Here is a 15,986-nt window from a genome sequence, read left to right as displayed (position 1 = left end):
TTGAATATTGCGTCGTTTTCAGTACCAATGTCATGTCCACACGTCACGACTGACTTTTCTCTTCTTCATCTCTGTAATTCCGGGTTTCCACCAATAGCCGCAGCAGAGAGGGCGCTGTTTCCCCGCTGGGGAGCCGGAGCCGGTTTCAGTTGCTTTTGAGAGACATGACATGACAAAATCCCCTTGGTATTGAAAAGTACGCAATATTGAAGAAAACAAATAGCTCGTTCTGACGGGGGGGGAAATATCGGCTTTAAGGCAAGTACTGTTTGTTTTTTTCTTTTCTTTGTGATTGCTACATGTATGGGAAGAGTGGAGTTGTTTTACACGGAGCCCGCAACATTTTTCGGGTCCGAGAGCGAGAGAGAGACTCTGATTGAACGTCCAGATGTCAGAATCAATTGGAGTCTCTTGTCGAGGCTACATACTCCCCAATGCTTTCTCTTTTTTCATCCTTTCTCTCCATCTACCTCTTTTTTATTGTTGTGCTCCACCTCCACTCCTCACATGAACATAGTCATCTGTTTTTCTTTTTTCCTTTTTCCTTTTTCCAACCAGTGTTGTTTTGTGTCCAGTGCTCACACACACACACACACACACACACACACACACACACACACACACACACACACACAGTCAGATGGGGGCGCTGGTCACAGAGGCAGCAGGCTGTGTGTGGCCTTGTTTTCAGGTGGGTTTTAGCCTGAGTGACAGTTTGCCTCATGAAACCCCTGGCTAGCATGCTAATCCTGGATTTACCCTGGGATCAAGACAAGCATCAGGTAGGCTCTCCCTATAGCTTAGCACACACACACACACACACACACACACACACACACACACACACACACACACACACACACACACAAAAGTATGTCATTTTGGGCGTTATGTAACTGGCTCTCTTTGAGTTCAAAGTGTGACTACTGGAGGCCCTAGGTCTGCCTGCTAGGCAGAACTTGGTGGAGGCTTGTTGAAAAAACCTGTTGATCCAGACGAGGCCTGCTTGAAGCTGGGAAACTGCACTGTCATGTTCCAGACGAGGCCTGCTTGAAGCTGGGAAACTGCACTGTCATGATCCAGACGAGGCCTGCTTGAAGCTGGGAAACTGCACTGTCATGATCCAGACGAGGCCTGCTTGAAGCTGGGAAACTGCACTGTCATGATCCAGACGAGGCCTGCTTGAAGCTGGGAAACTGCACTGTCATGATCCAGACGAGGCCTGCTTGAAGCTGGGAAACTGCACTGTCATGTTCCAGACGAGGCCTGCTTGAAGCTGGGAAACTGCACTGTCATGTTCCAGACGAGGCCTGCTTGAAGCTGGGAAACTGCACTGTCATGTTCCAGACGAGGCCTGCTTGAAGCTGGGAAACTGCACTGTCATGATCCAGACGAGGCCTGCTTGAAGCTGGGAAACTGCACTGTCATGATCCAGACGAGGCCTGCCTGAAGCTGGGAAACTGCACTGTCATGATCCAGACGAGGCCTGCTTGAAGCTGGGAAACTGCACTGTCATCCTCTCAACATGCTGCTTTCATTTTCTTCCTGTGGCAAATCCACTACAAAGCGCCTAAGTCACGCCCTCGTCCGGGTTCGGCATGGCACCTATGGGAGGTCATTCCCCGTTCATTTTTGCATAGAAGTTTTGAAAAATCGTTCTAAAAAGAGTTTTACTCGGTCAAACCAAGTGATTCAGCTATAGTCACAAAGAGATCATAGAACATTAACGATCCCCCATCATATTGTTTTGCTTGACTTTGGCACTATATATTGCTTGGGTGTGCAAGAATACATCTGGCTGCATCAACGTGTGTGTGTGTGTGTGTGTGCACGCGTCTGTGTGTGCGTCTGTGTGTGCATCTGCGGTTATCTTCTGTAGGTATCCTGGATCCTCATCTGTCTGCGTTGCTGTGGATGGGTGTGCTGGCAGCGCTGGCCATCGTCATCGTGATGCCCCAGCCGCTGGGCATCCGTGCCCTGGTCATCGTCACCATCCTGCGTCTGATCTTCTCTGTGGGCCTGGAGCCCACCCTCTTCCTTCTGGGTGCCTTCAATGTGAGTCGTCCCTTACACGTTTGCTGTGCGTGTGTGTGTGCGTGTGTGTGCGTGTGTGTGTGTGTGCGTGTGTGTGTGCGTCTGCACTAAAACGATCCAAAATGGTCCAAGTCCAAGATTCCCCTACTAAAGGAACAGCAGTTCTACAGTCAGTTACCGTTTGCATACTCTTCTTTGTTTTCTTTGGAAACTTCCACCATGCTGCTTCTCACCCCTATTCCCCTTTGGCTTCACACTCACACCCATGCCCACTTGGCAGGCCAGTGGCCAGTCTGCCTGTGGTGTCACTCCTGGCCCCAGAGCCTGGCTGTGTTACGGGGTGTGAAGTGCGTCACTCGACCCTAGAGACTGACACCTCCCCTGTGCCCGCCAGAGAGTTTCTAGATGTGCTCTTACTCACACACATACACACGCACACACACACACGCACACATACACACAGACACAGATACACATACACACACACGCACACGCACACATACACACGCACACATACACACACATGCAACAATTTTATAACGGACGTTTCAATACGTACCGATGATTCTTTTTTTCTCCCATTTTGGCCACTCCTGGGGAGAGCCATAGACTTAGCACATGCTTCCTCCGATACATGTGCAGTCGCCAGCCGCTTCTTTTCACCTGACAGCGAGGCGTTTCACCGGCAGGACGTAACGTAATGTAGGATCACACTCCCCCTTCCACACCCCCACCACCAAACAACGGCCCTGACCGACCAGAGGAGGCGCTAGTGCAGCGACCAGGGCTCATACCCCACCGGCTTCCCACCCGCAGACACGGCCAATTGTGTCTGTAGGAACGCCTGACCAAGCCGGAAGTACCGCTGCCGGGAATCGAACCCGGGTGTCTACTCCCTCTCTACACTCTACTACCCAGACGGCCCACGTACTGAAATGATTGATGGAGATTGTAATGCATTCTAATGATTTAAGACAAGTGAAGTCTTTTGCACAGATTTAAATGTGCAGATTATTTTCTTTTTATTACGTACTCATTGCTTCCAGCACCTTAAAGGAACACTCCACCCATTTTCAACCAGCTTTGTATCATTAGAACATCAGTAGTATATCAGAAAACTGTAAACGGTTTTGAAGTCTGTCAAATCAACTCTCAATAACTGTCAAACTATTCATCATTCATCTAGTTTGACAGTTATTGAGAGTTGATTTGAGTGAATGAGTTATTAATTTGAGTTAGTGTGGACCAGTGATGTCACTGGTCCACACTTTAACACTCAATAACTGTCAAATTAAATGACAGACTTCAAAACAGTTTACAGTTTTCTGATATACTACTGATGTTCTAATGATACAAAGCTGGTTGAAAATGGGCGGAGTGTTCCTTTAAACAAAGACTAAGCCGGGTGGAGCTCTGGTTTTTCCTGCACAATGCATTCTAATGATAAAAGACTTGACCTTCCAGGTGTGTAATAAAATCATCTTCCTGACGAGTTTTGTGGGGAACCGAGGGACCTTCACGCGGGGCTACAAAGCCATGGTGCTGGACGTCGAGTTCCTCTACCACCTCCTCTACCTCATCATCTGCAGCCTGGGGGTCTTTGTCCACGTCTTCTTCTACAGTCTGTTGGTGAGGGAGACACACGCACACACACGCACACACACGCACACACACACACACACACACACACACCCACACACACACACACACACACACACGCACACGCACGCACACACACACACACACACACACGCATGCATTCACACATGCATGCAAACACACACCTCCTCTGTAAGTTCCAGACAGACAGACCTGTGAAAGCATTAAAGGATAAGGTCATTATCTTCTCACCCCCATGACGATGGAAGGACTGCTGACGTTTTTAGATTAAAAAAATCTATAAAAAAAGAAAGGAAAAAAAGAAAAGAAAATGTCCATACTGCTCACCAGACGTAATCCAAGTATCCACAAGCCCAGAGATGTTTAGAATTGTTTAGGATAATTCTCTATCTCACCCATCCTTCCATCGAGGTGAGTAGACAATGACTGAATTTTAATTTTTGGGTGAACTTCTCCTTTCAAACACATACAGGCAGCTGTACACGTGCCAGTGAGAATGCTCTTGGGAAAGGCATGTGTAACTTAGAGCTATTTAGTCCTCCCTCTGAACATAGTCTCAGTGTCTCCTCGTGGTGCATTCAAGGACACGGCCTAGTCCTGCCTCTGAACATAGTCTCAGCTTCTCCTCATGGTGCATTCAAGGACACGGCCTAGTCCTGCCTCTGAACATAGTCTCAGCTTCTCCTCATGGTGCATTCAAGGACAAGGCCTAGTCCTGCCTCTGAACATAGCCTCAGCTTCTCCTCATGGTGCATTCAAGGACACGGCCTAGTCCTGCCTGTGAACATAGTCTCAGCTTCTCCTCATGGTGCATTCAAGGACACGGCCTAGTCCTGCCTCTGAACATAGTCTCAGCTTCTCCTCATGGTGCATTCAAGGACACGGCCTAGTCCTGCCTCTGAACATAGCCTCAGCTTCTCCTCATGGTGCATTCAAGGACACGGCCTAGTCCTGCCTCTGAACATAGCCTCAGCTTCTCCTCATGGTGCATTCAAGGACACGGCCTAGTCCTGCCTCTGAACATAGTCTCAGCTTCTCCTCATGGTGCATTCAAGGACACGGCCTAGTCCTGCCTCTGAACATAGTCTCAGCTTCTCCTCATGGTGCATTCAAGGACAAGGCCTAGTCCTGCCTCTGAACATAGCCTCAGCTTCTCCTCATGGTGCATTCAAGGACACGGCCTAGTCCTGCCTCTGAACATAGTCTCAGCTTCTCCTCATGGTGCATTCAAGGACACGGCCTAGTCCTGCCTCTGAACATAGTCTCAGCTTCTCCTCATGGTGCATTCAAGGACAAGGCCTAGTCCTGCCTCTGAACATAGCCTCAGCTTCTCCTCATGGTGCATTCAAGGACACGGCCTAGTCCTGCCTCTGAACATAGTCTCAGCTTCTCCTCATGGTGCATTCAAGGACACGGCCTAGTCCTGCCTCTGAACATAGCCTCAGCTTCTCCTCATGGTGCATTCAAGGACACGGCCTAGCAGCATGCAAGAAGCGGCCTTATTTGGTGATGTAATGGTGTTGCTGTTGTTGTTGTTGGGGTGTTAAGTGCTGCCCAGGTCTGTTTTATAATGTGTCAGACTAAATATGCCAGTATTTGGAGATGGAGTTTTCCATTCACGCAGACCTAAGCAGTGCCTGTGTGCACACACAGCACAATGCAACTCCATGTTTTTCTACTTGAACAACAGGATGCTAAAACATTGTGTAATTCGTCTGACAGAAGAAGAAGCAGAAGAAAAAGATAATTTAGCACATCGAGGGGGGAAAAGTCTATAAAGTCACATAAGCAAAGGAAATTAAATCCAGTGCACCCATTTCTGTTTCTGGCCATCAGCGTTCACTTTTCCCTTTGTTTCATGACTCTTTCGTGACAATATCTAATTATCATTTTGTACACTGCTTTTCTTTGTTGTTTTCCTTGCTTCCTCAGAGGCCATAATTCCCCAACATCATGAGTCCATTGCTACACATTTATCCTTAGTTATGACTTAATTGTGAACCCTTAATTAATGACCCCCCCCCCCCCCCCCCTGTAGCTTTTTGACCTGGTCTACAGAGAGGAGACCTTGCTGAACGTGATCAAGAGTGTGACGCGTAACGGGCGGTCCATCGTGCTGACGGCCGTGCTGGCCCTCATCTTGGTCTACCTGTTCTCCATCGTGGGCTACATCTTCTTCAAAGACGACTTCATCCTGGAGGTGGACCGCATTCCCAACACAACACTGAGTGAGTGCAGGAGGCCTTTGGTTTCATCGTGTTTCAGAGCAGTGGGTCGTGATTACAGGATGGAGGTTCTTCAGTAGGTTCTTCAGTGATTAACCCTAACCTGCCAACGGTCCCTGTCGCTGTGTAGAAAACGGTGGCAGTCCGGGCAGCGAGCTCCTGTCTGCAGGAGCGTGTCGGACAGGCAATGGAGAGAACTGCTCCACAGAGGCCCTGCAGGAAGGTAGCCCACACTGCACCGCTGGCTTTCATCCAGGTTTTGCTTCAGGGGCAAAATGACTGGCCTGGCTCATTAAATTGTAACCGCTTGCATCAAATATCAAGGCATATATAGTTTTCCTCCTCTTTTCTTTCTTTTTCTTTTTCTTCTTTTTTTTTGAAAAATGATGTAGGTCTCAATTAAATCATTCTGGTATCATAACATTATGGTTTAGAGTCCAAACTTTGTAGAGAGCTCATCTTCAAAGGCCAAGCACAAGGGCTAAACTCAAAACATCAATTGGGTCTCCCGATTCTGATTCCCTGCGGCACGCTTTCACCCATGTGACCGTAAAGTGGTCATGTGACCATAAAGTGACGATTGACCGACCGACAATGCGATCCGTAGAGCCCCTGCTGTCACGGAGCTAAATACAGAAGCGGCCAGTTTGATTCCCTCAGCCATCAGCCCACAGATATCAGATGATCTGCAACAATAAGCAAAATCTGCAAGGGACTGGACCAGGGCCCATCCTGTCCGTCCTCCATTCCATTGGCTGTTTTAAAAGGGGGCAAATTAAATTAGCCCATCTAGACAACTTTGCAACAAAAATTGGATAAACCATTTGCTATTTTTCTGCCTGGCTCATGCTGTTGTCGTTTTTTCATACTGCAACTACACCAAAACGACATGGCTTTGACTAACTGCCAACACATTTAAACAAGCTTCCTACGGATATCTTGTTCTGTTTTGAATCAAGTTTCTTCAACTAAGCCAAGGCCAAAAACAAATCGCTGATGATACATTATATTTATGCTACAGTATGTCTACAAGGCTGTAAAATGACTCTCATACAAAAAGCTTTACTGATTAATAATCAAATGACACTTTACTTGAACTGTTTGTTGTTAACACATTATAAGTCATTATATATGTGCATTATCATTACCGCAGAACTGCATCAGAAAATATGATAATACACTTATTACCATACAGCATACATAGTATATAATAGCTTCACAACCCACTCATCATGCTAGATTCATGATACTCTGATTCTCCTTCCTCAGTCTTTGGGGATGACGATGAGGAAGACAGCAACATGGAGCGGACGTGTGACTCTCTGCTCATGTGTATCGTCACCGTGTTGAGTCACGGCTTGAGGAGTGGAGGGGGGGTCGGCGATGTACTCCGCAAGCCCTCCAAAGAGGTACATCTCCCACCCTGATCTGTGTGTGTGTGTGTGTGTGTGTGTGTGTGTGTGTGTGTGTGTGTGTGTGTGTGTGTGTGTGTGTGTGTGTGTGTGTGTGTGTGTGTGTGTGTGTGTGCGAGCTGTGCAATTAATTGAATTTTATTCTCAATTACAATTTTGGCTTCCCACAATTATGAAAACAAGATAACCTGGATACTTTTTTTTCTCCTAATTTATTTCTTTGTTTTTTAGTTCAATTACATTTACATTTCAAAGAAATCCAGTATTAAAAAGACAAGTTAAATAATTAAATAATCGTGATCTCAAATCAGTCCGAAAGTAATTGTGGCTATGATTTTTGCCATAGTGGAGCAGCCGTAGTGTGTGGTTGCAGGGCGAGTTCATCAGCACCACAGCACCACACCATCCTCTGATCAGTGGTTGACGTGAGCTGGCTATGAGCCCATCCTCCTCTGAGCTCGTGTTTATTTCATCAGCGTGGAAGTTTCACAACGGTTCCTTACAGCTGCACTGCCTCCGCCTCGTGTGGGAATTAGCTCTGAGAATAGCTTTCCACTGAATTCAGCCTCAACCACTAATGATGTCAAAAGAGGATGTACGTGCGTGTCTGCTTCAGTTATTCACAACACAACACAAAATAGGTTAAAGAGCCTCACGAGATATACGCATATCAAAATAATACAGTCAAGCAAAATAGTCACTGTTCTAGGCTTTGAACTCAACTAGAGCGTCCCTCGCTGACTCGCCCGCTGAACTGGCAGCGCTCATTTCTACCGTACCTTGTCGGGTTGCCCTCGAGGTCACGGCCATTTTACGGGCTTGCAGACGCAGGTCTTAGGCTACGTGTGCTCGCCCCCACCTCGCCCGCTGCGCAACCTCGCCCGCTGCGCAACCTCGCCCGCTGCGCAACCTCGCCCACTCATCTGGCATCTTTGCGCCGCACAACCGCCAGCCGCCTTATAATAGTAGGATGGTAGCACTGTTGGGTTACATATCAAATAAATGTGATTGTTTGTAGTTGCAAAAAGCGTGTTACCATAATTAGGGGTGTAACGGTCACAAAATTCACGGTTCGGTTCGAGACGACACAGTGGTGTCACGGATCAGTACGTTTTCGATACAGCAAAAAAGTTGAAATAAACGGCAGGGAAATTTCCTTGATTTTATTTGATTTTATTTGATTTACTTATTTATTTTATTATTTTCACAGTATAGTTAAAATCTTTATTTCAATTTACGACAATGTCTCCTAACACCTTTTGTCTGTTCTGTCTCAGTTTTAGTTTGCCCATGATATCCTTGTAGAAGACTTGGACTGTTCAGCGGCGAAAGATTAGTTCGGTTTGCAATGCGTGTTGAACCTAAAGCCTCGTACCTAAACGCTTGAATAACGCGCATTGATAAACCTCTAACCGTCATAACGGTGGCCTTTAGGTCATTAGGTTGCTTTCTGTTTGTGTAACGCCGTCTCTGTTACTGTAGCATCTGCCAGGTTGCACCTGTGTTCTTATATTTCCATTAACATCCATGATGGCCTAGGTTAACCTTGTTTTAGTCTCATAATATTGACCCATATTAATGTTTATGTAACGGCTTCTCTGGGTCATGCATTTAAACAGGCCAAGCTTCTCAAATCAGGCCCTATGATACAACCCCTCCTTAGATTTCCTCCTAACCTCACTCTTATCATCGCATTAAGGTTAATAATTAGTTTGATATGTTAGTTTTCTAGTCACTACCTCTAAACCTGCTAGTGATAGGCACTACTGCACTCAGCCTGGTATATCTCCAGGATGATCTACGACAGTACTGTACATATAACCGCCTTTGCCTGCCCCTGTTCCAGGAGCCCCTGTTTGCAGCCAGAGTGATCTATGACCTGCTGTTCTTCTTCATGGTCATCATCATTGTCCTCAACCTCATCTTTGGTGTCATCATTGACACCTTTGCTGACCTGAGGAGTGAAAAACAGAAGAAAGAAGAAGTGCTGAAGACCACTTGCTTCATCTGTGGTGAGAGTGCTGCTCGGCTACTTTATTTGAAAGAGGTTTTGAAACACAGTTCTGGGAAAGAACTCACTCGGTTTTATATGCACATCTCACGTTGCTGGGTTGAAGTGAATGCTGCAAGAATGAAGTGTAGAACGTCGTGCACAAATGCTCCCAACGTTTTGGTGTTGGTCGACTCTCTAGTACAGCCGTTCCCAAGAATGCCGCGGCCCACTTGGAAATGTGAAAATCTTCCGGGGCCCACCCAACCCTTTAATCACAATCTGATCCACACACAAGACTAACATGATGCATTTCCATAGATTTTGTATTTCATAAACAGAACATGTGAATGTGGGCATCAGTTAAATCAGCAATCAGTGCAAATTCATAATCCATTCACGTACAAAAATCCAGGCAAAATACCCAAAAGCCCGATTTCCAACATTCTCTTCCCACAGAAGTAGGCCTATTTGTGTGCATAACACAGATGAGATATGTATTGAGACAAACCGTGATGAGCAACAACAGAGGTGGGGGAATCAATCATTCAATCCACTGTTAACTCATTCACTGCCAATATCTGACTGGCATTTTTGGCACAGGCCAAGTATTTCCATAATGTTTGGTCATCTTTCAAGACCCACAGTAAATTCTGTACTAGGACTACAGTGATGTCCAATACCTCGAAATGAAGATCTAAGTCTCTACTTTCACCCCCAAAAAGAAAGTTAGCTTTTAGCATGTTCTGTACTCTACTTATAACCCTTTTTATACACCCCATGTTCACCAAAAAAGCCTGTCTGGGAAGAGAAAAGGGAGAAAAAAGCATTTTTGTAAAAGGGCACAATCTCAGGCATAACTCACTCTCAATTCTTTTATTTTGAACTGTATTGACATCAGACATGTAAATATTATTCGTTAGGACACAAATGACAAAAAAAAAATATATATATATATATATATATACACACATGAAGTGCTTTTTTTTTACATTCAACAATACAGTTTACTCGGTGTGAGTGTGCAGACAGACAGACAGACAGACAGACAGACAGACACACCGACAGACAGACAGACAGACAGACAGACACACACACACACACACACACACACACACACACACACACACACACACACACACACACACACACACACACACACACACACACGATCCCCCTTTTAGATTTCTAACCCAACATAGGATAAGCAATAACCACGCCCTGTGGCGCTGGGATTGGCCAGGAGCAACACTGGAGGGCGAGCAGCCCAGCGATTTCATGAACCAACTGAAGAGCTCTTGAGAAGGACAGCGGGCTGCTGTGAGTGCCTTCTGCCCGCTGCTGCCTAGCTGTTCCTGTGTTTATTTTGATTTGTTCTGGTACACCGTCCTCGTCCATGTCTCCCTGTCATATCTATGATCGTTCCCGTTTTCCCCTCGGCTATTCAACACGTCCTCACCGCCCTCGCAAACTGATCGATCATTTCCTCATTCCTCCGATGATCAAACACATCTCTTGATTACTTTCTCCCGTTTTCTCCTGGCTGGCACAGAGGAAGGCGACTCCAGCTCGGCGTTTCAATGGCGTTTCTCCTGTCTGCACAAGGAAGCGTTACCCGTTCTCTGCTTTCCCTCTTGCTCAATTTCAAAACAACAGCTGCGGTATGTGTTTGATCGCGTGCTGTCGGCTACCCTTTGAAGGCAGGGACCTGTGTCTGTGTGACAGGCTGGGCAAGTGTTTGCTGCAGGCGCTGCACCAATAAAAACAAAAACACGTCAAACACGTCCTTGGCGGGGAAGGCCATTGCTGATAACACGTCAAAGACGTCATTGGCGGTGAATGAGTTAATGCTATATTTCTCCATGGACAGACATTTGACATTACTGTTAAATGCAGAATAACATGTAATTAAAATCCCACTGCTTTGTTTTATTGGTTATGATTACTTCTTAATTCAAATAGGTAATCATAAATATTTTGAAACTTAATTACCGTACATTTTAAATTTTAAAACTTTTTTTGAATGTAAATGCATACCTGCCAAGGCGATCTTATCTGTAAAGGGGAGACTCGTGGGTTCCCATATAACAAATTTTCATTCATATATCTTGAGGTGAGAGGTCAAGTGACCCTTTGAAATGGTTTTTTCCCTTGCCAAAATCTTTCCTAAATTTGGAGCGTTATTTAGCCCCCTTCCCGACACGTTAGCATGACATGGTCGGTACCAATGGATGCCTTAGGTCAGGGGTGGCCAAACTGTTTTGGTTGTGGGCCGCATACAGAAAAATATAAGGAGTCGCGAGTCGCCAAACAATCAGGGTACTCAACCCATTTTCAATGGTTTTACATGGGAAAAACGAAATGGGGGGGAAAGGTTTTTCCGTTTTTCCGTTTCAAACTTTAAAATGGAAAAACGGAAAAAAATATTTATTTTCTTTCCTTTTTTTCTTATTTTTTTTTATTTTTTGCTAAATTCATGGCGGGCCACTTAAAAACGGGCAGCGAGCCGCAGTTGGCCCGCGGCCCGTAGTTGGCCCGCCGGCCGTAGTTTGGCCACCCCTGCCTTAGGTCTTCTAATTTCATAGCAGGAACTTCCCTCTGGCTTTAAAACTCAACCCGCTACAGCCATTTGATCCTGTGAAAATCAGGACGTATGATGTATATCAGCAAGTATGCATCTCGCGGCCCACCTGCAGTACCTTCACGACCGACCAGTGGGCCTCGGCCCACACTTTGGGAATCACTTTTCTACTATAAGTAATACAAGTGATGTGTAGCCATCAGGGCATCCAGTCAGACTTGGTTTCATTTCTTTTTTTTTTATGGCTTATGGACGAGTACTTCCTTTAACCACGATGAACTTCTGCAAAGGTGCAGACAGACTCTTGCCGCAATCTCCCTCTTCTTGTCCTCCCTCCCCCTGTCTCTTTCCTCTGTCGTTCTTCTTGTCCTCCCTCCCCCTGTCTCTTTCCTCTGTCGTTCCAAAGAAGGCTGAGTCATGAAAGCTTCCTGCCACCGCTCTGCTCGCCTCCATAATTCATGTCTCTCACACAGACACACACGCACACATAAACACACAGGCACGCACACACACACACTGGCACGCACACACACACACTGGCACATACACACACACAGGCACGCACGTACACACACTGGCACGTACACACACACACACACACACTGGCATGTACAGGCACGCACACACACACACACACACACACACACACAGGCACGTACACACACATACACTGGCACGTACACACACACACAGGCATGCACACACACTGGCACGTACGCACACACACACACACACACACAGGCACGTACATGCATACACTTTTTTTTTATACGTTCTGCTTTAAGCAGCCTTACTGGAGATCCATACCTTGCCCTCGAAATCATTTCCATATATGTATATGTGTGACTGAGTGTCTAAGTAAGTGCATGTTGCCGTCTCTCTGTGTGTGCAAATATGCGTTGTGCTCCTCCACGTTTAGTACATGCTGTACTGTGTGTTTAGTGTGCGTGTGTGAGGTCAGGCTGCCAGCAGCAGTGGTCAGCCTATGGAATGAGAGCAGTATTATGTCACCGCTCCTGCAATCAGCTCTGACTCACGGCTGTTAAATAAGGCGCGCGGGGAGCTGGGAACCATAGTGACGGCACTATGGTTTCCACAAGGAGCACAAGGAAAGAGTAGATGGGGAGATTAGAAGGTCTCCACAGGCTTAAGTGGCTCTCCATCTTTCTGTCTCGGTTGTATAACGCATCGATCGAGTCCATCAATCTCCTCAGAGCTCTCAGAGCTTCTTCAGCTCTGCAGCCAACAGTTGATTCACGTCGTTAACTTGTGATGGCGGCCGGCACGCGCTCGCTTGTGATTGTCTGTCTTCGATTGTCTGTCTTCAGCCTTCTGACACTGCTGATTCCCTGTCACTGGAAAGCTACAATTGTAAAAAATATATATATATTCAAGGAATCTGGCTACCTCAATGTTTTTTTTGTCTTTTATATCCAAAGATCTAATAGAACTATAAGGATTCGGGGGTGTAATGGTTCACAAAATTCTGGGTTTGGTTCGATACGACTCACGGTATGTTTTCGATACAGTAAAAAAAAGTAGAAATGTCCTTGATTTTATACATTTTTAACTCATTGAGTGCCAGCCACTTTTGGAGAACGGACGCTCCCAGTGCCAGAGTTTCAGAGCGTTTTCAGTGATTTCTCGAGGCCCACAGAATATTGTGTGATATTACTATGTAAACACTGAACACGCACAAAGAACGATGAGACTCTATTCTATCATCTGCAAAAAAAAGTTTATTGATCCCATTTTCCGTTCTTTAGTTATGAGCCGGAGAAGATAGCTTGATTCATCCAAAAACAGCAATTTTTTTCTAGAAGCTGAGATAATTGGCCTTTTGTGAAATTAAACATTTCAAGCACATCACTGACTCTGAAGCTAATCTTTTCTAATGTAGTCACACCTCAAAAATAATTTCCTTCAATAAAACAGTTTAGGCCAGGGAATTTTGTTTGGCAGAATAATATTTTTAGCTACAACCAGCAGCGCTGGCCCCTGCGTGCGCTGCTGGTTGCAGCTTCTTGCTGGTCTTGATTTGCTGCTGGTGGGCATCGGATATTCTGGCTTGCGTTTGTCAATCCTGTCCTGCTGCCTGGGTCTGTCTGGGTGTTGCGTGCTGCTCTGCGTGCCCCCCCCCCCGCCCCGCCCCGCCCCGCCTCGCCTCGCCTCAACTGCACACTCCTCCTCCTGTCTGTGGTGGCTCTCTGCTGAGTTTGCTGTGCGCACAGTAAAGGGTGCGCAACATCCAGTTTTTTTACAGCGTTCCGCGTGTGTTTGTCACCGGCAACGATGCTTCCAGTTGAGAATAATAACAACTCCACGGTGTGGATGTGCGGATGTGCTGTCGCAACCGACACGGAGCGGCTCAATTGTGGGAGCAGATTGGCTGCTGCAGGCACAGCTGCAGTAACGTGCTTCAGCATATCGATGCATACGGATGCGATGCGATTTCCGTTTCCATAACGACTTCTTCTTTGTTTTTTCCTTGCCTTTCTGTTATGTGGAGAGCACTGTCGCCACCTAAGGGTTCTGTAAAATAGGTTATAGACCTCCAATAGCTACAATAGTTGTACCAGAGATGTATCAGGGTTTGATCCACGTCCCACCGTCAAAAAACGCAATTGACGACAATCGTCGTCTTTGGCACTCTACGTCAGTATTTGAATTGACGACAGCTGTCGTCATTGGCATTCAATGAGTTAATGTCTCTTTTTTTTTGTAACTTTATTTTTAAGGTTTTTGTTGTAGCACAGACTGTTTGCATCATGTTCCAACATTTCTCCACATGAGTGACAGTTTTACAAACGCAAACACACAAAATAAAAATACAACAAACATTCAGGTCATCATTATGGGTGTTACAGATCAATTCTTAGTTTTTTAATAGTTAGCTTTGTGTTAAGTTATGTTGTTCGGTTACTTGTTCCAATCAGCTTCAGAGAGAGAGAGAAGTATAGAGCGAAACATAGAGAGAAAAAATAAGAATAAAATGGAATGAGACATATACATGTATAATATATAATACATTCGATGTGAAAATACACATGGACCAAACGAGCACAGACAAGGCTAAATGGGAATGGAAGCTCCTCCTACACTCATATGCGCCAACCATTTGGACCAGAACCCATCAAATTTATCCTTTCTCAATCTTAGATAGAAGGTCAGTTTTTCCATCTCATATATTTCCTGTACAATTGCTATCCACTCTTTTTTTGTTGGTGGGTCCTGGTTTAGCCATTTTCTTGTTATTGTTTTTTTGCTGCTGGCTACAAGAAGTATTTTGAGGAGGTATTTGTCTTGGGGATTAAATTCGATTGGTATATTCCCCAGGTATATGGTGCCACATTTTTAATGTCTTTGTATTTATTTTACTTATTTTCTTATTTTCATAGTCTAGTTAGTTGACAATGTTTTTAGCTGTGGCCAGCATGGCCAGCAGCTCTAGAAGTCGCTCGGTTGGTTGGTAGTTGGTTGGAGTAGTTGGTGCGTCCAAGCACTAATTGGCCGACTATTCCCATTAATGCTATACTAACTACTAGAACATGGTGTGTCGGGTCTGAATACTTCTGAATATTGAGTCAGTCCCTGCCTACTGTTACCAATGGAGTTCCCCAAGGTTCCATCCTCAATTCTCCATTTACATCAGTATCAAGGTTTGACACCTGGAATGAAAAAGATGACTCCCGCACACACTTCACTTCTGCGTTGATTTATTAAAGAAGTGTAGACATTTCAGTCACAGAGAACTTTCTCAAGACATATCAAACACAGAATGACACATTCAGACACAGTCAGAGGACTTGTTTTCAACTACACACCCGGCTCAAGTGTTTTGAGCAAACTGCCCAAGGACAGTCCAGTCCAATCTGTATTGCAAACAAGAGCAAGTGTGTTCTCGAAGCCAGAAACCAGAAAACCAAGACTCTAATCTGCGATGTTCAATCTGGAGCTGTTACACTGACAATGGAAAACTGCCAGTTTGTGGACTCACAGAATGTGTCTGAATCAAATTGACTAAATTTAACAGTCATACTAATGTTTCTGAACATAACATTTATGATCTATGATACTTAGAAAATCATCCTCTGCAATATTATTTTATTAGGTATGAGATCACA

At 45.5% G+C, this 15,986-nt stretch overlaps 1 protein-coding gene across 1 annotated transcript in view; it reads left to right on the top strand.

Annotated features, from left to right (window-relative positions):
- The window catches only part of LOC310799315 (inositol 1,4,5-trisphosphate-gated calcium channel ITPR1-like), a 150,111-nt gene that overhangs the window by 123,840 nt on the left and 10,285 nt on the right, over window positions 1–15,986 (top strand). The window contains exons 52-57 of the mRNA XM_083661913.1: window positions 1,880–2,055; window positions 3,499–3,663; window positions 5,693–5,882; window positions 6,010–6,102; window positions 7,149–7,288; window positions 9,138–9,303. Coding sequence (XP_083518039.1) covers window positions 1,880–2,055; window positions 3,499–3,663; window positions 5,693–5,882; window positions 6,010–6,102; window positions 7,149–7,288; window positions 9,138–9,303 — 930 coding nt within the window. The remainder of the gene's footprint in view (window positions 1–1,879; window positions 2,056–3,498; window positions 3,664–5,692; window positions 5,883–6,009; window positions 6,103–7,148; window positions 7,289–9,137; window positions 9,304–15,986) is intronic.

The sequence above is a fragment of the Poromitra crassiceps genome, assembly GCF_964638095.1.
Source record: "Poromitra crassiceps genome assembly, chromosome: 27".
Taxonomy (NCBI): Eukaryota; Metazoa; Chordata; class Actinopteri; order Beryciformes; family Melamphaidae; genus Poromitra; species Poromitra crassiceps.
The sequence above is the reverse complement of the archived record's forward strand: the minus strand, read 5'-3'. Positions and strand labels throughout refer to the sequence as shown.